The 22069-nt window shown below is 37.4% G+C and overlaps 2 protein-coding genes across 2 annotated transcripts; one reads left to right on the top strand and one right to left on the bottom strand.

The window, feature by feature from the left end:
- The first annotated feature begins 976 nt into the window (after positions 1 to 976).
- Positions 977 to 7239, top strand: LOC139732934 (uncharacterized). The gene is made up of 4 exons (XM_071643770.1): positions 977 to 1097; positions 3198 to 3526; positions 6138 to 6245; positions 7081 to 7239. The coding sequence occupies exons 2-4, from the start codon at positions 3275 to 3277 to the stop codon at positions 7237 to 7239; spliced, it is 519 nt and encodes a 172-aa protein (XP_071499871.1). The 5' UTR covers positions 977 to 1097; positions 3198 to 3274.
- Positions 7240 to 14640: 7401 nt separating this feature from the next.
- On the bottom strand, positions 14641 to 20721 carry LOC139732943 (uncharacterized). Its single transcript, XM_071643779.1, has 6 exons — positions 20512 to 20721; positions 20052 to 20165; positions 17974 to 18135; positions 16641 to 16730; positions 15922 to 16056; positions 14641 to 14727 (listed from the first exon to the last, which is right to left on the bottom strand). The coding sequence occupies exons 1-6, from the start codon at positions 20719 to 20721 to the stop codon at positions 14641 to 14643; spliced, it is 798 nt and encodes a 265-aa protein (XP_071499880.1).
- Positions 20722 to 22069: the final 1348 nt, after the last annotated feature.

Consider the following 22069-nt stretch of genomic DNA (forward strand, 5'->3'; position numbering starts at 1 on the left):
CAGTATTTTTGAGCCTAGTTCGCATGCGTTAGATTCTTGTTACTATGTCGGACAATGCGTGCTAACATTCATGGTTGTTGGACACAACCTTTGTCATAATCAAGATGGTTGGGGTATACCCTATGTCTACATAACATTGCAATCCTACTTAACTGGTGTAATATGATATTGAGCATACTTTTTTATTTGCTTTATTTATCAAAATCTGTTTCTAGTTGGATGGTTTACGAATTTACACAATCATTCTTTCCCTTCAAGACCTTGTGACGAGCTTTCGTTGCTTGATTCGTTTCTATCGAAAACATTTCAGTGCTTCGAATTCAATTTTTCGTGCAGTAGTAGTTCAGTGTGTGGGTCAGTCCTCGGATAAGCATTTATTTATTCGTTAGCAACAACCACCTTCATTAGAAAGGTATGCGGAAACCTTAATATACCTTTAAACGGGTGTATTGTCGATTCATCTTCTTTCTGATTTGTCGGCTCGTCGAATTTCCCAGTTCTATTCTTACGTATTTCTAAACTTATAACACACGCGAACGTTCACAGTCGTGCAGAAAATAAATTCGCAGAATTTCTTTACACAGGTATAGACATGTCGTCAAGTTAAATAAATTATTTTCTTCATGCTCTTGGAAAAACACATAATATGCTCACTTCATCCACCAAATTCAACGAATTCTTTTACATTGATTGATTCAAGTTTAGAGCGACAGTGAAACATCCGTAAATACAGTAGGTCTCTGACTCGCGGTTAGACTAAGCTGACAAATACGCAGGTTCCGCCACTTCTTTCCGCGACACCATAGAAGTTGATGGAGCTATTATCTCTTTGCGGATCCACCACGTTTCCGAGACCAGGGTCAAATACAATCAGAGAGGAACTCGTTTGTCACGCTTCTAATCCGGCATTCTCGTCCACGAGAAATCCTGCCTTCATTCGCTATACCAGCTCAGCTAACTTTCAAAGTATTCGCAACTCGTCGATACAGTTAGACGTGATCTGCCAGAAACCATTTTCGATCCATACAATTTATTATGATCGTTGCCATCAGACATCTTTATCACGTTTGTCGGGACATTATCAGCGAAGATTAAGGGTAAGTTCTCAAAAGATTTCTCGTAACTTATACACCACTTATATGATTACCCAAGTATACGAAACATTTTGTTGTCCCTTGTGTCAAAGAATGACACATGTCACTCCACTGTATTTGATGCACTGAGTCATAACCATTTTCATGTCCGACTTTTACGTATTGAACTTCAATAGCGCCTTACGACACTGTTCCTTTGAGGGTTAAAGTACTTCAGAAAGTTTTTTTTCCCCTTTTTTTCAAGAGCATGTTTTCTTCTTGGCTTTGTTATTTTACGTAGGGAATGTAGACATGTATGTCTACATTTTTGGCCATTTAATCTATAAACACTGACTTTTACTATAGCATCAGCGTCACAGGAGCAACGGCAATCTATGTTCTTCATTATTCCTACTCATATACCCTTCATTGTCCTCCTCCTCTTTCTCTTCCTCCTGCTGCTCCTCCACGTCCTCCACGTCCTCCTCCTCCTCCTCCTCCCCTCCCCAATCTTCCTGCTCTTCCTCCTGTTCCTCTACCTTAAAACAACAACCACAAAAATGTACTTAGTAGGTGCTCTCATCGCTTCCAAACTTTCGATCACCATTGTTTACTCCCTTTTCCCCGTCAGATTAAAATTGGAGCAGCGTTTTGAAACAGTGGAAAAGCTTAAAGATTAGAGAGAGAATCTGCTAGGGCCTATGATATTGTATAGTTCTCCAAAGTACGATTATCCGACAAGACTGTTTTTTGGCACATAACTTGTTACAATGATTGTGCCTCTGGCGGGGGGAAAAAAAAAGATCTAAAGTACTAATAGTATATAGTGTTGATACTGTAAATATAACAGATGGTACTATCAAACAAAAGCATTTTTTTGTTTCAATGATACAGAAAACTGTTCACGAGGTAGGTCAGTATTCCTTGGATAACCGTGAATCATAATCGTAATCAAAAAGATCTTTCCACACTTCCATTGTTATATTCAAAACAAAGGTGTTAATAATAATTGTTTATCCGAACGACAGAACAGTTACGTCATTATGATTGCATTAGATAGAACTTCGTAGCGATAAACAATGACGATTTGTCATCATCTTCGAAGCATCTGCTTTTTTTTTTCTTTCCTGTTTATCTTCATGTTACTTTACGCAAAAGTTTGTCATGATGTCACAAACAGAAATAAAAGAGAAACCGAGGAAACCCCGACAGAAATGACTAATCTCAAACTGACTATGACCATTAGAATAGAACTGAGGTGGGAGGTTCGTTCTCACAGTGATGGCGTCATGACAACACTGATTCATTTCAACCACTGGAATACCGGAAACGTCGGAGAAAACAGCGTAAATAATTACACCAGTACAAAGAGTGCATATAAAGAGATCGTAGGAACTATCGGACCCAAGTGTTTCTCTGTATCTCTTTACGCTAATATCATCGCAGTCACTTTTCATTTATATCCATGGTCGAGATACTGTTATTGTGCGTATATACTCTTAATAGTCGCGTGCTCACATTCTAATATTCATTTCGATTAGATATCGGATGCTATTATCTAAGTGTAAGTTGGATGCTATTTCCACCAACAGCACCATCATCAGCTATAAGATGATAGCAGCAATTTTACAACTATAATTACTACAAACTGCAGTAGGCTACAGCTCTTTGGTGGCCTTCATTGTTCCCACGTGCTATGAGAAATCGTTTCTTCTTGTGTAATTTCTGACAGTTGTACAATTTTACAGAATGATCTACAATTTATGACAATTCGTCAGTGCTATGATTACTACAGTTACTATTATTCCTTGCACTCCTGTAACTACTTTACGATATCTATAAGTCTACCTTGCAACACATTTTTATCTAACTTGCGCCTGTTTTACGTCTTGTTCCTTTTTTGTCAATTTAGTTCAAATGTAAACACTTGAAACGCTTATGAGGCATAAATAGCACATGATTCATGATTATATTATCAATAATTACACAGAAGATAACTCACAAATATTTTGTACTTAGATGTGGAGAATATCAATAACAGTGACATCAAGGACCCAACCAGCACCGAATCATACGTATGCGACCATTACATTTTGGACGCCTGTTCATCTGTTTCGTTCACAGCTGTGATATCTACTGAAGATAAGAGTGACTGTCGCCAAAGCCTACGTGATCTAAAGACTTTGCGGAAAAAAACAAACATGGCAGTCACCTCAGCAGAAACCTTGATGTGGTCGAGTGCCGCCATCACGTCGCGGTCGACGTCCACATCGTCGTCCGATTCAGAGACGAGTCCCTTCGCCTATCAACAGCAGGGCTCCCTCTCCGGTGAGGACTTGCTGAAGCAAGGCGGCAATCTCCGCGACGAGATTCGGTGCAGCATCTTGCAGAAGCGAATCCAGAAAGGACTGGGCGGGATCCGACTGGACTGGAAACAGGGTGGCCCTGAAGCGGTGAGTAGGGAATATGATATACCATGTACGTATACAACTATGCATTGAGTCACACACGTTCGCATACACTAGACAGTCAAACCTGTCTACAGCGGCCAATCACAGGGAGATGAACAGAGTAGCCGTTATAGACAGGTGGCCGCTAGACAGGTTATCTGATATATTGTGTATATTCCACACATGTACACGTACTATCGTGGTGTACGTCTATACCTACTTACATGTACATACTTCTATGGGCCTGCTCTTTGATGGAGAGTGATCGAGTTGTTGAACAGTACAGCAGCGTGCGTACACAGCAAGCAAGCTTTTCACGAGTTCATTATTACGGTGGGCGAATGCAGCGGTGGCGATCACTATCATGGTGGTGATGAATGACCAGCATGGCTGGAAGGCAGGAAAACATGCATAGAATTATCGGCTCGGCTCCGGCTCCGTATGGGTCTGTAACCGACCGCTGTAGACAGGTTCAAATCTACAGCGGGAAACAAAATAATTGGTGCCAGGTGGCCGCTATGCACAGGGTCTTTAACGTGATGGTTTTTTATTGGGGGAGATATTTCAGTGGCTGCTATAGACAGGTGGTCGCTAAGGTAGGTTTGACTGCATTTATGTACTGTCCCTGAGGGGAATGCGACAATTACCTGAAACAAGTAGCATCGTATTGCCCGTCTCGAAAACGAGGACGAGCGGTAACTATCAAGGCAAGGTGAGCAATGGATGACTTAACATGTTCATCTCCACCAAGCTCAATATAATGACTGAAACTATGTTACAGTATCACAGTGCAGGAGGTGACCATAGGACTCAACCAGATTTTTCAGCTATTAACATAATCTTATGAATGAATGTTTAATTTGATGTCGCAGATGTAGGAAATTCCTAGTCTGAAATTTATCAATCAAACCTACCAAATCAAGCTTCTCTGTAGAATCCTCATAGATTATTTCGCATGTATCAATTCTCTTTTATTGCATTCGACAATTTGAATTTACACATTCAATTTCTTGATATGTTTATGAGTAAATTACCGGTACTCGTATAAAAAACACGTGGAATATATAACAATAAACAACAACGAAAAAAGAGATATTTCTATACCTCCGCCACCATGAACGCTGAAAGATCTAATACGTATAGAACGGGATGGAAGAACAACCGTAATTATAATTATTTATGTCGCCGTTGCCTATTCCTCTAGGAATGTATTCAAATAAATTATACAAAACTTACAAACTCAAAAAGACATGTATTATAATAATTCGTAGACCTATACCTATATACATTATATACACAAATATATTACATCGAACATACGTGTTATATACATCTACACACTACATATTATACACAACATGCATTACATTTTACGACATCGTATAAAAAATCAACTTGACTCTTCCACGCTCCGATCTAAGGCCTTGCTTATCAGTTTTACAGCATAGGCCCTTATAGGGGAAAAGGTGATTGACCTCAATGTGACCACACAATGAAAACGTGACTCTCAACCGTGTGTGACGACCAACCTTAAACCGAGAATTTGCTAAATTCATAAATATTGATAACTCTCACGTTTCCGCACGTAAAGTAGATGTCCTTCACGCTCCATAAAACTCTATCCTGATAGCTGATGAATCCGACTTCAGAGCACTGTAACTTGTGGCGGCCATAACTAGGGGCTTCCAAAGAAGAACAAATGCACTTTCAATGGGTTATGCAATAAGTCATGTGTGTTGCTATGTCAGTGCATAAACTATATTTTGTTAGGCATTCTTGAAGCCCTCAGTTAGAAAATATCCATAAAAAGAACAGTACCCAAATCGAATTGGTCTATATCACGATATTTCCAGCAGTAGCTAAGGCCGCAAACTTTCATACCACGTTTATCCGTGCACGGTGTTGTCACAACAATTCCAAACTATTCAAACCTATATATACATGCTGGGGTCTTTCTCCATATTGCAAATCGCATCAAAAATAATTATTCAACGGGCCTTTCTCTTCACAGTATGTTATCACATTTTGTTGACGCCAATTCAATCGATGACTCAGATTTTAACTTTTTTATGAGATGATGAGAAACCTCTTATGAATATGAAAGAGCATAAGTTTATTTGATGAAAATTGGTCTTTAAATGGTTGAGATATCAAAAAACAAAATAAAACAAAACCAAACCAATGGGATCCTAACAAAAAGTGTTAACCTGAAGTCCCTTCTCAACCAAAACTATATACCACCCCTTTAAGGCCTTGATATAGCATCAATTCCAAGTTATTTGAAATGAAAGGTCAGAATTCTGCACGAATCAAAAATGAAATAACATGAAATAAAAACACTGCATGCTCAGTATACCATAGAAGTTATACACTTCGTATACTTATAATGTCGGCAAAATATGGGACACACCTCAATGAACCCACAAAGGAACTCTGATCAGGGAGGTGTAAAGGTGGTCTTTCCACCTTCCTGCTCTATAATTACTAGCATGGAAAGGTATAGAGATCGCGGTTTATTTGTTTGTTTGTTATTTGTTTGTTTGTGTTTGTTTTTTATATCATCTTTGAATCAACATAGAGATTGTCTTTTTTGTGATTTTTCTTCATATTTTAGCTAACCAGGGAGGAGGAGACAAAGAGGCGGCAGAGACGGGAACGCAACCGGGTGGCTGCCTCCCGCTGCAGGGAGAGGAGGCGGGAACGAACACTCGTTCTTGTCAAGGTTGGTTCATCTTTGATACCTTTGTCAGCAAACTTATCAAGTTATATGGCTTTCAGTTCCTGTGGATTTTGAACTCGCTAAACTTAAATATCTGAGTCACTACAGTCAGCTACACGTAAGCATAATATGGTAAGAGTGGACTCTATACGACATGAATGAACAGCCCAACGAGTATATGGATATGCAAATTATGAAGGTACATTATTAGATATTAACCAAACAAAATTAACTTTGGAGCCCCTAAAAGACACAAAAATGGCAGTAATCACTCATAAAGTGGGTCCAAACTTCAAGCTTTGGTGCTGTGCATGACGAAATAACGGAAACGATGAAAAACATTGAAAATTTTGCTGAATATAGCCGAATGTGTACCTTAGACTTTGTCAATCGCAAAGTGCACTGAATGAAAATAAACATTGCATCAGTGAGTGGCAGGGAAGCATACCCAGGAGAGGAGGAGAAATGTCTGGAACATTAGACAAGTAGATAATATAGGAGGAAAGATAAATGGATAGATAGATAGATAGATAGATAGATAGATAGAACAGTAGATAGATGGATAGACAGAACGATAGAACGATAGATAGATAGATAGATAGATAGATAAGTAGATAGATAGATAGACAGAACGATAGAACGATAGATAGATAGATAGATAGATAGATAGATAAGTAGATAGATATGCAATGTAAATCAGAAGGAAGAAAGAAACACCTGTGGAAGAAAGAACAAAAATTCCTTACATTATAAAATCTGAAACGCCCTTCTCGCCAATGTGATGGTCGTTCCGTGAATGATCCTTTTCTATGCACTCTCCCTCTCTCCATCATGACAGGAAACGGAAGAGATCGAGAACAGCAACCAGGAACTCATCGACGAGATCGACAGACTCGAGGCTCAGAAGGCCCAGCTGTTGGCCGTCCTCGCCGACCACAACCACAGCGGACAGTGCCACAGACACGTGCTCGAAGGCGAGCTGCACATCGACCCTTGACGTCGCGTTGGTCATGGACGATGACGAATGGATAATCATCATCAACGAGCTCGAGCTCTCTCTCGCTCGCTACGAGATGTCTTTGCCGGACAATGTCTTCGAGTATGGAAGATCGCGTCAACGTTGTAGTCTGAGATAACGGTTTACGTGAATTCATAATATCTTTGTTATTTCATGAGACCACAGATGGATACCGCGCCGGGGAAAAAAAAAGGAGCATATCGACTGTTGTCATGCTCTATTCTTTCCACTGAAACAATCGTTGCAAGTCTTTCAGATAGATCTGAATACGCAAATACTGTCTATTCAATGTTATTTCTGTAGCCATACTGTACAGTACCAATAGATCAAAAGCTGTTTATATCATCGCTATATTTCTTTTGTCAAATATGTGCCCTATATACGGAACAATGTTCCCTTTGTGTTAGCAGATGATGATCAATACTTCCGCCGACCGTGGGTTGCAAATGGATAGACACTGCTATGATTCGATTAGATGAACTGAATTATTTATCCCTACGTTATCATGCTTGGAAGAATATCTTTAATTTCTTAACAATTATTCGGATTTGATTTGAACGTAAAATTTAGTCGATGGCACTACTCGTGTCATATCAAATCTTTATTACATAGAAATGAAGGCCTGTACAGCAGCTGACACAGATGGCTTCTCCATGCTTGCTTTCGCAACAGAAAAAAAGAGAAAAATGCGGTGGTAACTTTTCTCGATTAATGTCAATCCTCCGATCCAGTGTGAAAATGAAAACAATAACAACATCCACAACCTATAGGAAACAGTCAAAATGAGATTAAGTGCGAATTAGCATAAGTGTTGCCAGCCCCCATCCAGTGCTTGAAAAGATTTGCAAGTAATGGACAATACGGTATACATCTTTTCTGGAGGACGGGAATAGTTCAACGAAGAGGTCAACACACTTAATATCTGCGGTACATCTCGCTTCGGAAGAGACCTTGAGCGGAAATAGGATTTTCCCGATATTATACAAGGATTGTTTGCTATCATCTTGATTTTCAGAGTTTACTCATATTATATCGGCGTTGTTTGTATGTGTGTGTGTGTGTGTGTGTGTGTGTAAGTGTGTGTGTATGTGTGCGTGTGTTTTGTGTATTGTAATGATACGTGTGCCCCTCCCCTTTAAAAAAAAAGAAAGTAATTGTCACGTGTTTATATCCAGGACGTCATTACACTAATATTTATAGCATCAATCATAATCCCGTGGAATTTAATGCTTCTTTCCTCTCATTGTTGTTGCTGCTGAATATTCTGTCACGGTTTCTCTGTCTAACCTCATAGACAATATTATCCAGATCATCATGATGGAACTTTGCGCACAATATACTGTATATGCCACAGATATTAGATTTTGTGCTACACACTTGGGATCGCCCTTCACAGCAAAACTGCCACTGGTAAAGATTTGAGACTTATGAATCCCCGGATGAATATCAAGGGTTTAAGACATTTGAGGTGTATAAAAAAACAAACAAACAAACAAACAAAAAACTACTGGTATAAAACACTCTTTTGATTCAATTGTATACTGTACCTTTACACATGGAATGTCTGGAATTTCTATATCAATTTCAATATCTCAGGCCTCTCACACCTATAGCAAATATTTTCTTTCTCCTTTCACTCTTTCCTCTCGGTTAATCATAACCATGTATAGTCTTATAATTATGTCTCGCTCCCCCCCCCCCCCCCCCTCCCATCTTTCTCTCTCTCCTATATATCTGTCGTTGTACACTGTACTATTGTGGGCTACAGCCATTCTGTAGTTGGAACAAGGAACAGGGAAACTAATCCAAATGCCAAACGAGAAAGTATCATCACAAAGTGTTTTCTACCACTAGTCCCTTGACGTTCGTGCCGGATATCAGCTGACGTGCGTGATGTGCAATTGTTTTTCAGCTCGCCACAGTTTGACCCGGAAATGTACTTCCTTCCAGGCAGATTATGAAGGGCTGTGTGAACATGTAACACAGTCATGTGATCTTATTATATTATTCTGCGTCTTCGTCTCCTTATGCAGTGTTGTTGCATTAAATTTGTCCATTGTGTTGGTTGCTGAAGTTTGATTTAACGTTGTGTGCAAGAAATGAAGTGAATCATGTCAGTAAAAGAGAGGGCGGTTTATATATATATATATATTTATATATAAACACGTACATGCATCTATACATATTCATACTTATATATATATATATATATATATATATATATAATACAAAATTAGAGAGGAACAGAGATTGAGTGATATAAATAGGTGCATATATATATATGTATATATATATATATATAATATATATATATATATATATATATATATATATATATATATAGGCCTAAATAATAGACACAAAGATAAATAGCTACATAGGTATAGAGATGGGTACACAGACTATATTGAAGCATGAATGGATTGGTAAAAATTAAACGTGCGAGGGAAGGATGAGCCATGGAAAGAATGGTATAACCAAGTGGCACCATGTCCATGGCGAACCAGTATTTGTAAGATTCTGAATACAGGCGACTCCTGTTATAACGAAGTCCTCATCGGGACCGGCAGTTTCCTTGAGGTACATCGAAATTTCGAAAAATCCGAACATTAATGACAAATGAAGTGTCATATAAAGATAAGTAGATGACAATTTTGGGCCCTGAATCTTTTCGTTGTATCCTAAATTTCGTTATGACCGTGTTCGTTATAACGGGAGTGGACTGTACCAGTATGTGCAAGTGCATATTGAATAACCAATGAACAAAGATTACCATAAACACAGAAAAAAACCCGATGTGTATGTGCAAACACTGTGATTTCCGTTGTTCACATATTTCCTGACTAGACGACGTAATTCCAGTGGTTCATATTGATAATCATGTGGTATCAGCGAATGAACAGATAAAACAAACGAAACAAATATTGCCGGCATCCTGGCTACCCCGTGCCGAAGCTCTGGAAAAGTGCCAGTTTTCACAGTAAAGCCGCACAAATCCGTCCATGACTGCCATAATTATGACAGTGTCGCCGAAATACTTGCGTGGCAATTATTCATTGCTTATCATTAATATTTGATTGTAAATGATTTAGCCTTGTGTATAGGACAAACAAAGCGGATCTCGAGGATCTTAAATGGCATGAATTCAGTGCTGACATGCCCTGTTATAATTATCTGACATAATCATTGGTACAGTATTAGGGGTCAGTTCAAACAGCTTTTTCTCTAAATACAATGTAGTGGGCAATTCTTTTGTGTCTGTACATAGTTGTTTTTCTGTGTGCATGCGAGTATATTATGCACACCAGCGTATTTGCAATATAATGTGTTATAATTAGACATGTTAGAAAATAGAAAACCTTATAATATACGCAATCATGCATGGGTTCCCTTTCAATACATACAAACACATCCTATAAGTTCCCCACATCCCGACATTGAGGTGATGGACAGAAATGGTCAGTGTTGAGTGCCCACTAATTTCCAAGTAAATGGCTGTTGAGTTTTTGCTTCTGAAAATTAAACGGGAAGTTATAGCATCAAAGCTATCGTGTATAGATTTCAATGAATGCGGTAGTATGGAACACATCGGTGTAGAGGTGGTGGGATATCGGACACACGCATTATAGCATACTTATAGTATAATAGTGTGGTATACTTAAAATTCTTATAGTTTTCATTGATTGTGTGAGTGTGTGTGTGTGTATGCACAACAACACAGATAATAGCGCTTAATTGTGATTATGAATACGCAAATAAGTATTGTTTGGGTGAAGATAAAGACCTTCTTGAATCGGTTACAGTTCTTTATTCCGATCAGGGTTTGTTATTCCAAAGGTTCGTTGATCCGAAGGTTCGTTAATTCGAAAACAAAACGAAACAAACAAAAAAAAAAAACAGGAAAAAAAATCGTTATTCTGAAGGTTCGTTAATCCGAGAACGAAATAAGTTCGTAAATTTCGAAGGTTCGTAATTACGCACCTTATTTTTATTTTCGAATTAACGAGCCGTCAGAATAGCGAACCTTATGAATTTCATTTTTGAAGAACGCTACAGTAATTTAATGTTCACGAACCGTCATGTTTCATTTTCGGGTTAACGAACATATAGGTATAGAGAATTTGTGTGTTTCGGAATAAATAACCTTAGGAATAACGTCATAGTAATGTTCAGATCAACGAACCATATTTCATTTTCGGATTAACGAACATCTAGGTATAGAGAATTTGTGTGTTTCGGAATAAGGAATCTTCGAAATAACAAACATCACCGCTCGAATCATGGGTTCTCTCTTTCAGTACATACTGAGTATACGATAGGCCTACACATAGTCTGTATGTCTTAACGAATACACACTAGATCAAAACTTAAACTATCATGAATCATTGAATGATTTATGTTTGTGTATAGGCCTACAACCCGGTGTATCTGTGATGTACATTGTTATGGGACTCTTGAAACGCCCTCATGAGTTATACGAGTTCTCTTTCTCTCGCTATCACACACACACACACACACTACACACACACACACACACACACACACACACACACACACACACACACACTATCACACCCTTCCCTTCCTCTTTTACTTGCTTTGAACAAACATTCACAAATCATGAAAGTTCAGACCTACTATGTTGTATGAGACAATTGATAATAAATATCATGTTTATTTATGGCATCTTGAAATACTAAATTGGAGAATTATTTACACGTTTCGGAAATACCTGAAGTGAAGTTCACCAAATAATGTCCCCTACGATAATCTAGTACCTCATTCACGGCGATATAGCGATGAAAATCAACATAAATACCCTAATACTGTATACGTATAATCAGTCGCACTATATAGCACTAAATGAATACACATGGCATTTGCAAATCAGTGACATCAGTCTATTTGTGCAGCACAGTCTTACGGTACAATAAAAGTGTATTACCGCCGATGGCTTCCTAACAGCTGGACCATAATGGTGGTACATGTATTGATCAAAAGACAAAATATCATTTAAAAAGAATAAGAGAACCTACTACATAAACATGAACAATATCAAATGCGCCTTGGCAGTGTGTTAACAAAATCATGCCAAAGGCATTCCATAATTCGTTATCATGATAATGACAACTTATAGTGATATTAACAATGGTTACAGCTATAGGAAAAATCATTTGTACAGGCTGTATGATATCAAGAATGATGATGAAGAAGATGATGATTGTAATAGTACTAATAATGACAATAATGATAATTATAATGATAATGATAATAATGATAATAGTAATAAATATACTAATGATAATATTACATGTACTAAAAATAAAGATAATAATAATGATAAGATAACGATGATAATATAATGATAATAATAATAACAATAACAATAATAATCATGATGATGATAACGACGATAGAAACGATTAAATGACAACCGTGTCTGATTTATCCTGGGCAATCTTATCAAAGATAACTCTGCTCTTCTTGCAGGCCCCTGGAATTATCAATCGCCCTGACATTGCATTGCGATAAGAACACCTTGGCCATGTATACGCACGTGGTACATCCATCCAAGAATGTCGTTAACATAGTCTACTTAATTTTCATTTACATCGACGTACCCCTTCAAATGAGGCGTTGGCAAGTTTGAAAAAACAGGGATAAATTAAGTTACATCACTCATAAGTTTCACATATACAAAATGTATTCTGTACATTTACCAAGTAAATGAGTAACGCTCCCTCGTCAGTACAGAATGTGCTTCATATTTCGAACTGGTCAGTAAGAAATTAAACTTCACAATTAGCATTGCGAAACAATTAGAGAACAATCACTTCAGTGCAAATCGAAAGAATGAAACAGAGGTCTTATTATGTCAAAGTTGTCTCACGCATGACTTCTTTGCCCCACATAAATCATGTAGTTAATCATCGTGTTGGACTACATTACTATGATAAATAAGCTTATACAATCAGTCATGATACATCGAAATCATGCCCTCTGGTAGTTTTGTATCATCTGCATACAAATCAGAAAATTGAGAACGAAGTGATTTTACACTCATCCTCCGCAAATAAGCGTAAGCTCTCAATACCCAAACAAATTAGGCCCTTGTAACATATCTGTAAAATCTTGTGCCGTACAGATCACACACAGATTCATCATTCAATAATCTATATTATTATCCATACAGAGGATTTTTAGAGCCCAAATACAAGTGTTATTTTGTCGACGCACCTCATAACCTCCGACCCACTTAGAAAGTTTGTTGAACTCGACCAACATTTTTTGCCGAGGCGACCAATATTTAAAATATTGGACGGCAAGAGGGGGTTCCCCAAAGTTTTTTTTTTTTTTTTAATAAACTGCACCGTGATTGGTTGAGATTATACGAGATGACCCGAAATATGAAGTAAATACGTCTGTGATTGGTCAATCACGAATTAACTAAAATATCGTTTTTTCTAAAATTCTGTGTTTATATTGTGTTGGTAGACTTGTTTCAAGAACAGAAGATTCGTTTTGGCCTAGTTCGACGTTGATCTAAGTTTCCTTTAGAATGTACATCAAAATACATAGATCACTGTTTTATCTGGGAATGAAGTGGATTAACTTGCACTGAAGAGTGCACCATGCCCCATGTCAAGATCAAATACAGTAGGAGACCATACAGCACTCAGAGACAGAAAGGGTGAGTGAAGATATTCTTTGCTAAAATCCTCTGTAGGATAATAATGATAGTATTATGTGTCCTATTTTCGGTCAATACAAGGAAATATTGGACTCGCTTAGCAAAATATTGGACTCGTCTTCGACTCGTCCAAGATTTGTGCATAGCTCGTCCAATATTTCATTGCATTAACCTCAAGGCCATCCAATATCATCAATTATTGGCTATGCACGGTGATTACAGCACAAAATGTAAGTCTGTCCATTTCGTTTGTACTGACAGAGAAATTCAGATCTAGATGTAAAAAATAATTCATAACTCATAACGACCATTAAGAATTTCTTACTTGTGAGACGTTTCTGCTCTAACATCAATTATTTACAAAAAACAAATACAACAATTTGCGTATACCAAAAACCCGTACTATTTTTTAATCTTTTGAGATGAATTGATATATGGGGCATCGTTCATGTTTGTGACAAGTTTATGGTAACACCAAAGTCTTAAATATTAATATATCAACCCATATCAGGAAAAAAAAAAAGAGAAAAATATCTACCAAATATTGGCACAACGGGTAGCTGTGATAACGTAGGATCACGAAAGTTAGTTTGAGACTGTCTTGTCACATTGACGGAAAATACGTCACATATACAAAAACAAACAAACAAACAAACAGACTGGACACACATTAAAAAAAGAAACGTGCGTCACTGTATGACGCAGACTGAGCTTTTGTTTTGTTCGAGAGTGGTCGGTAGGGCGGTCTTCTTGTTTTGATGCAGCCTGTCAATTACCTGTATATAGATAACGAATAGAAAGAAAGCGAAAGACAGGAGAAAAGAAAAAAGAATTAACTTTCGTATCGTGTACTTTGCCATAATTATCTCAACTTTAGTTGTTCATTCACATCACAACTGACATAGCAACATTTTTTCATATATACAGGGCAACATCTTATAGCCACAGTATCACTTTAGCTCGAGAAGCACTGTGAGTGCCGATATCTAGAATTGGGAAAATATAGACGTGGTGTATTGGGAAATATTATCTCGTTTGCACGTTTAACCTGCGTACTTTTTTTCACGTTTACTTTTCTTCCTTCACCAGAATTTTTTTCCGACAAAAACAATGGAAAATTGCTACAGCAGCCTTTTATCTATTTCCTTCGCAGACAGTTACTGTTCAAAGTTTAACATAGCCTCTTTCGAAGACCCTCTTTGCTGTTAGCGCTGACTGTCGCGAGCTCAATTCTAGTCTCTTGCGGGGTCTCTCGCTTCTCGTACGAAATCAATGCTACAGCGAGAAGGCCTTTGACAAAGACTAGGTTTAGAGAAGGGTTAATGTCTTTTAAAACGGTATAACTATCCATTCCTTTCTCCATCTTGACTAGAAGGTGTTTCAGGAGCAAAGAGATCTTAATGCATAAAAAAACCCCGAAAATGCTAGTCGTACATATTCTATAATGATTATCACGTCACAACAAACAAAGGAATTGTTACCACAATGTAATGAACACGATAGATATGATAGAATAAAGGATAGCCTGGTCTGTGCTATTGACAGCACACTGTTGTTATTACGTCATAAAAAATTTTTCTTACCACAAAGCGATACACACGTGTTTCAAACTTTTCTACGGATTGCGCTAATATTTTTTTTTCTCCAGATACTATTCATATTATCATGACACACTTTAAATATAAACTCTTACTATAAGACACTCTAAAGCAATATCCTTCCAACTGAGAAATAACTCCGTGCTTCAAACTTTTAGTCAAAGTGCTCTGACGAGAGATCTTGTTCTCCATATATCATCACCATCATATTCATGAATATATCAATCAAAATCAAACTTCGCTTACTACCAGGCACTCAAAAATTATGCAATATCACTTTGCGTCACAATATCACTTTGCAACATCACTTTTCTACACAAATAGTAAATTAATATCCACTGAAGACTCATCAATCGAGACCGAACTCCTTACCACAAGGCACTCTAAGAAATCGAGATCGTTCGAGCCGTCAGCGTCGATCTCCTTGACGATGTCGTGGACCTGCTGCTTGGTGAAGAGCATGTTGCCGCCCTCGAGGATCTTGTCCAACTCTTCGGCATCGATTGTCTGATAAAAAAAGAAAAGAAATAGAAGCAGGAATTGGTTAAATTGTGGAAAATGTTTTAGTCTGCCAAGCATGAGAGCGGAAACTCTTACATGCGATGAAGTCATCAAGGTTGGAGGCATCCCGACAAATTGACAATAATTTTGGTCCCTTCTTTCATAGTGTGGGGAAAGCATCAAGAGCACGGAATGTATCAGGCTATTCTTTCTATTTGGTATAAAACAATAAATTTGTGTGAGCATTTATATGGTGTAGTGGGAACAATTACTAGATTGTAGACAAAAATATTATTTTCCAAAACGAAGAGAACAAAATTTTTTCGCAAATACACGAATTATATTATTATGTGACGTTCGGCATCTAAAAACCTACATGACATTATGCATGTCATCTTCTTTGGGCTAAAGGCAGATCTATAATCAACATTCGAACAAATGTGCATGGGCAGTGATGATCTTTTTTTTCATATTTCATTGGATGCATCTTCGTATTCAGAGCACTGATCGTCTTTTCACAGTTTCATTCCACAAGACACCAAGAAAACTTATACAGGTATAATAAGTTACATGGTGGGAACTTGACTTACGCCATCTCCGTTGACATCGGCGTCCACGAATTTCTTTTCTGCGGCTAACAGGACGGAAAGTCGAAGTTGAGGGAATTTTTCGGCAATTTCCTGGTAAGAACGAAAATAATACAGTCACGTTTAGCTTTACCTTGCTTTTGCCTTTTTTGGCAGATACAATTCAAATGAATATGATAACTTTCAGTGAGCTTTCCAATATATTGTGTGTGAAAGGATACAACAACTAGTGCAACGTTGGTTGAGTATTTGGTATTTTTCAGACAAAATGGGAAACGACACAAACATGATACCGTTGTAATTCAGACCTCACATGCAAAAAATTATTTCGTCAATAGTCATAATAGAATATCTTTGGGTTTTGCGCTTTCACCGAGCAAATTTCAAAACAATGACCAACTAATTTTACCATTGCTTTATTACTTAAAATTGTGTGCGTATAGATGTGTATTGTGTACGTAATGTAAAATAGCATCACCAAAATATCTTTGACGGAATATCTTTGAAGTTAATTGTCATTCTGTCAATCATTTTTTTCGTTGAAATCTATATCTAGTGAAGACAAAAATTCTTTAAAATAACCACCTTATTCCGTGATTGCAGATATGTATGTGGAATAGTGCACACTCAACAAATCAACAGAGCACTCTATATGCTTATACCATGCCTTCGTCACGCACAAAATATGATTAACATTTATCGTGAGGAATATGGCATCATTCTTATTCCACCACTGAAAAGTAACCGCAGGGACAAGAGAGGGACCTCATGGGTATGGGAAAAGGACAAGGAACCACTTCGGAGTAAACTCACGTGCACATGGGTACAAATGACAGTTTTTTTTCTCATCTGCTTATGCACTTCCCTCGTTTTCAAAGTGATAAAATGCATAGGTTTGCCCAAAGTAACAATAACGGAATTCATCAGCTATGTTCAAACAAAGGACGAACTTGCGTAGGCCAGGTGATCAGAATGGTCCATCAATATAACACTTGGGGAAAGCATCCATTTCATTATTTTGCATTGAATGTGGTATCGATCTTTTTTTCCATTGATATTGACAGATATACTATACATTTGCTGTCAGGTGAATGTGCTGGAAAGCACCATTATCTTATAATGAGGATTACTTGAATTATCTTTCTCAGTGAATTTAAAAATGAACATCCTGTCCTGTTTGTACATCAAAAATGACTCTTTTCTCCTTATGCGCAAAGTAGAACCCCAAACTGGCTTATTATAGTGGGATTCGAACTCGTTTGAAAGTCAAACTCTAATCTACTACCACAGTGGCCTCAATTTCCCGCCTTCCCACAGGTGTAAAAGTCATTTTTACCGCGTAATACTTGTATGTATCCTTTTCCTTGGCCTCCTTCTGTATCTCCTGCTCAGCCTCCTTCTTCAGGTTCTTCGTGGATGTCGCTGCCTTTGTGTTCTTTCTCGGTTTCAGCCGCGCGTTGGCGTGCTTCACGGCGGTTTTGGGACGCATCTTCTTCAGCTGTGGGGAAAAATGAAACAGTCAGGTGACTACGATAACCTCATCATAATAATTGGTCCTGGAGTTGGAAAAGATGTTATAATAAATTACATGGGTTGTTAATAGAAGAAACGCTGACTTTCGGCTTCATTTATATTTCTGTAACTAATTTAAGTAGGTTAATGTTTGAGGCTTGTTTCTGTTTGTTTTCTGTCTTAGGAGAGAGAGAGAGCGAGCGAAAGACAACGTAATGTAAATTTGCATGTCTTTCGATTAACCACTTTGCCTATTACTCGTTAGTTTAATGTCATATTTCTTTCATAGATAGCTGCAGTCTATTTGATGGACGATTCGATTGATATCAAACCCATTTCACACGTATTTCCTTCGTTTCTTATTTAAACAAAATGCATGAGTGTGTCATATCATCATTTCTAGTGCCTTTTGTTCTGAGAAAGAGCTTTTACGAATACATTCATAAAACATTCAATTCAACCTCCTTGCCTACAGCCTTTTAGCACCGTTACTATAGTAATCTCAAGTTCACTATGCTCGTTATTGTTGATTCTATGAACCCGCCCGTTTGAATCAGACAGACGCTATAGTTTCCAAATTGTAATGACACAATTTGGGAACAGAAAGCTGATGGAATTTGATGGACGATTTGATATTGATATCAAACCCATTTCACACGTATTTCCTTCATTTCTTATTTAAACAAAATGCATTTTTAGCACCGTTACTATAGTAATCTCAAGTTCACTATGCTCGTTATTGTTGATTCTATGAACCCGCCCGTTTGAATCAGACGGACGCTATAGTTTCCAATTGTAATGACACAATTTGGGAAAAGCAAGTAAATAAGTGTTCTTTTAAGGCACGTTACGTCCATTGGAAAATAAGTTTTGTATCAAACTGGGCATGTAACTTACAGGCATTGAACTGAAAAGCCCTCGTTCTCACGAAAAAAACAACAACAACGCTGTGACAAACACTCGACAAAGCTTTCAATAATGGAACAGAACAAAACGTCAATCGATATTTCATTGACAAGTTGGATATACTATACATAATCCAGTTCCGTAATGACGCTATCAGATTTTGTCACGTATATCATAATGGTTTCATTGAGTGCGAGTGGGATAATAGAGTGCCGTAAAATTTCATAGTTAGTATGAATGATATCTTGACGGTTAGGGTAATTGGTGATTCTCGTGACCTGGTTCTTGGTACATTCTACCTTTAATAAAAATACAATGTATCTCAATATGATATACAGTGTACTTGAGATTGGTATAGGGAGAATATACAACAGAGGGAGCTATTACCATACCGAGACTCATGAACAGCGTGTTGCAAAGCGATAGTCTGTCGATGTATATGGAATGTGATCTTATCTGTACAAGTACAGTGGACTTGAATTTTGTCTAGATTTAATTTCCAGCTCGCTCGTTTCTCTGATATCAAAGATTTTATAGGGACCTTTGACTTCAGCACAACGATGATATCACATCTATTGACTTTTTATTACATTGGGATAAACTTTCGTATCACAAAAGTTGAATGGTTGTACACTGTATTGTTCGTTCAAAGATTCAAAGATTGTAATGTTCAAAACTATATGTATAATTATATATTATATCATAATATCATATTATGTTATATATATTATATTATATTATATTATATTACATTATATTATATTATATTATATTATAATATATTATATTATATTATAATATATTATATTATATTATATTATATTATATTATATTATATTATATTATATTATGATATACTATATTACATCATATCATATTACATTATATTACATTATATCATATTATATTATAACATATGTTCAGGTTTGCTGCACTCCATGTTATCTTTCATTTGCAATTGCAATAAAAGATAAATAAAATGAATAAATACTTTACCTTTGACATGTTTGCTGTGCTCCCCATTTCTTGAGGCATATCTTCGATGGCTTTCAGAGTACTTTCCTTCACCTTCTTCTCCAGTGCTTTGTTTTGGTCTTTCGCCTCCGCTAGCTGTTCCCAGAGAGAACATCAATATGGGTATTATGGATAAAGTCTTATAGGCGGAGGAAAAGAGAGAAAATTATTACTGAACTTTCGTATAATAACGCGTCATTGGCATCATTGACATATCCCTTTGATTATTTTGGTACTTGTTTAGTTTGTATGTGACTATCATCAGCGAAGTTTTATATTATGGTTTTATTATCAAAAGACGTGTAAGCAGATGATCATTATAGAAGACTGGGCTGAATGACCATTTTCAGGATCAATATTTATATCACTCGTTCAACTTTTTAAGTAACTACGTGGGCCTCCTTTCTTTCTACAAAATCTAATTGATCAGCTTTGACCTCACCTCTTTCTGTAGCTGTTCGACAAGTTGCATCAGCTCGTAATTCCGTCCTCCTACCCGATTCAACTCCTTCGTCTGTTCGACCAGGGCGTCCTCGGCCTTCTTCTTCTCCTTGAGGAGGTGGAGAAACTCCTTGTTGTTGGTCTTCATCTCAGCCTGAGGGTCGACCTCCTCTCCCCCCTCGACCCCGTTTTCCGTGGGGTTATCCGCCATCTCTTTAATATAACCCCGGTCAACTTTATCCAACACTTAGGATGTTAGATAATGTGTGCCGACGTAATCGAAGTCTGATCCTTTCGACCTATAATGACAAAATGAACAAGTTTAAAAGCTTATTTCATTATAATCATTACTTTGCTTCATTGTGCAATGGGTAGACCACCATTCTATTCAAATGAGTAAAAGGGTTTGCACAAATTTTTGAAGACGAGAAGTTTGACATTTTCAAATTATTTCCTACACGAAAATGTGCTCTTACACTTTTGTTTAATGAAACCACGTCGTTTTCAAGTGATAAACGATACACTTTTTACGGGAGGAAAAATGAATATCCTGCTGTCGATTTCTAACTCGGTGAAGTGAACGATTTAATTCAATCAAGAAATAAACTTTACCCTGTTGATAAGCGTGAGCTCCGATCCTACACACTGCTTTGTGACTCGAAGCAATGACGTCTGTGTGTATAGGTAGAGCTAAATATGGGCACTTGAAGGTTCACAATCAATCAATACACAAGCATCGATTCATGACACATCCCCGCTTTATAACAGGTGTGTCAAATGCTTGAATTGATCCCTTGTGCGGTGACTCGTAGTTCCTGGTTTCACGGAAAGAACTAGCAAGACGATGACGGTACTCACAAAATTATGATGTCAACGAAATATTAAAAAACGACACGATGATTCCAAATAGACAAATCACAGCCAGATAAGTATTCACTTGCCTTGGTTCGTAGTCCACAAGCACCTATAAATGGAACTTGTTCTCGACGTGGTCCCAAAACGTGATCACTCTGCTGCGTAAAGAAATCCCCCGTTCCGGACCGTGTGATAGCGCCTCGTTGCTAGGCTATAAACCCGTACTAGCAATAGAGTACAAAGGGCTCTTGAAAGACTGTTTTGGTCGAGAGCCCCAGAACAACGACACTCGTCGGAGAATAGCGCAGTCTTTTGGCAGTGGCGACTATCTGTATGTAAATCTTCAGCGTCAATAAAAACATTTTTGCCACGGGACAAAACAAAATAACCTCCGTCAAGGCGTTCCAGACCCATTAGTCAACTTTGTCTTATTTTTCCTTTCTGTGGCGCCCTTTTGACGCAAACACATTGCATCTGTATCTGCAAACACAAATCTGTACTTCTAACGAGCAAATACATAATATGATAAGATATAAAGAAATATCATATGAGATTTGTCTTATTTATTTATCTGATTATAAAATGTTATGTAAAAGAGTGCTTAATAAATGCAGTGGTATGGTGGAAGTAGTGGCAATGATTAAAATGATGAAAAGGACAACAACGATTGATAGCGATTGATGATGATGATAATGATAATAATG

Source organism: Diadema antillarum, unplaced genomic scaffold (assembly GCF_040938485.1).
Source record: "Diadema antillarum isolate AM-2024a unplaced genomic scaffold, OU_Dant_1.0 seq00000456_RagTag, whole genome shotgun sequence".
Taxonomy (NCBI): domain Eukaryota; kingdom Metazoa; phylum Echinodermata; class Echinoidea; order Diadematoida; family Diadematidae; genus Diadema; species Diadema antillarum.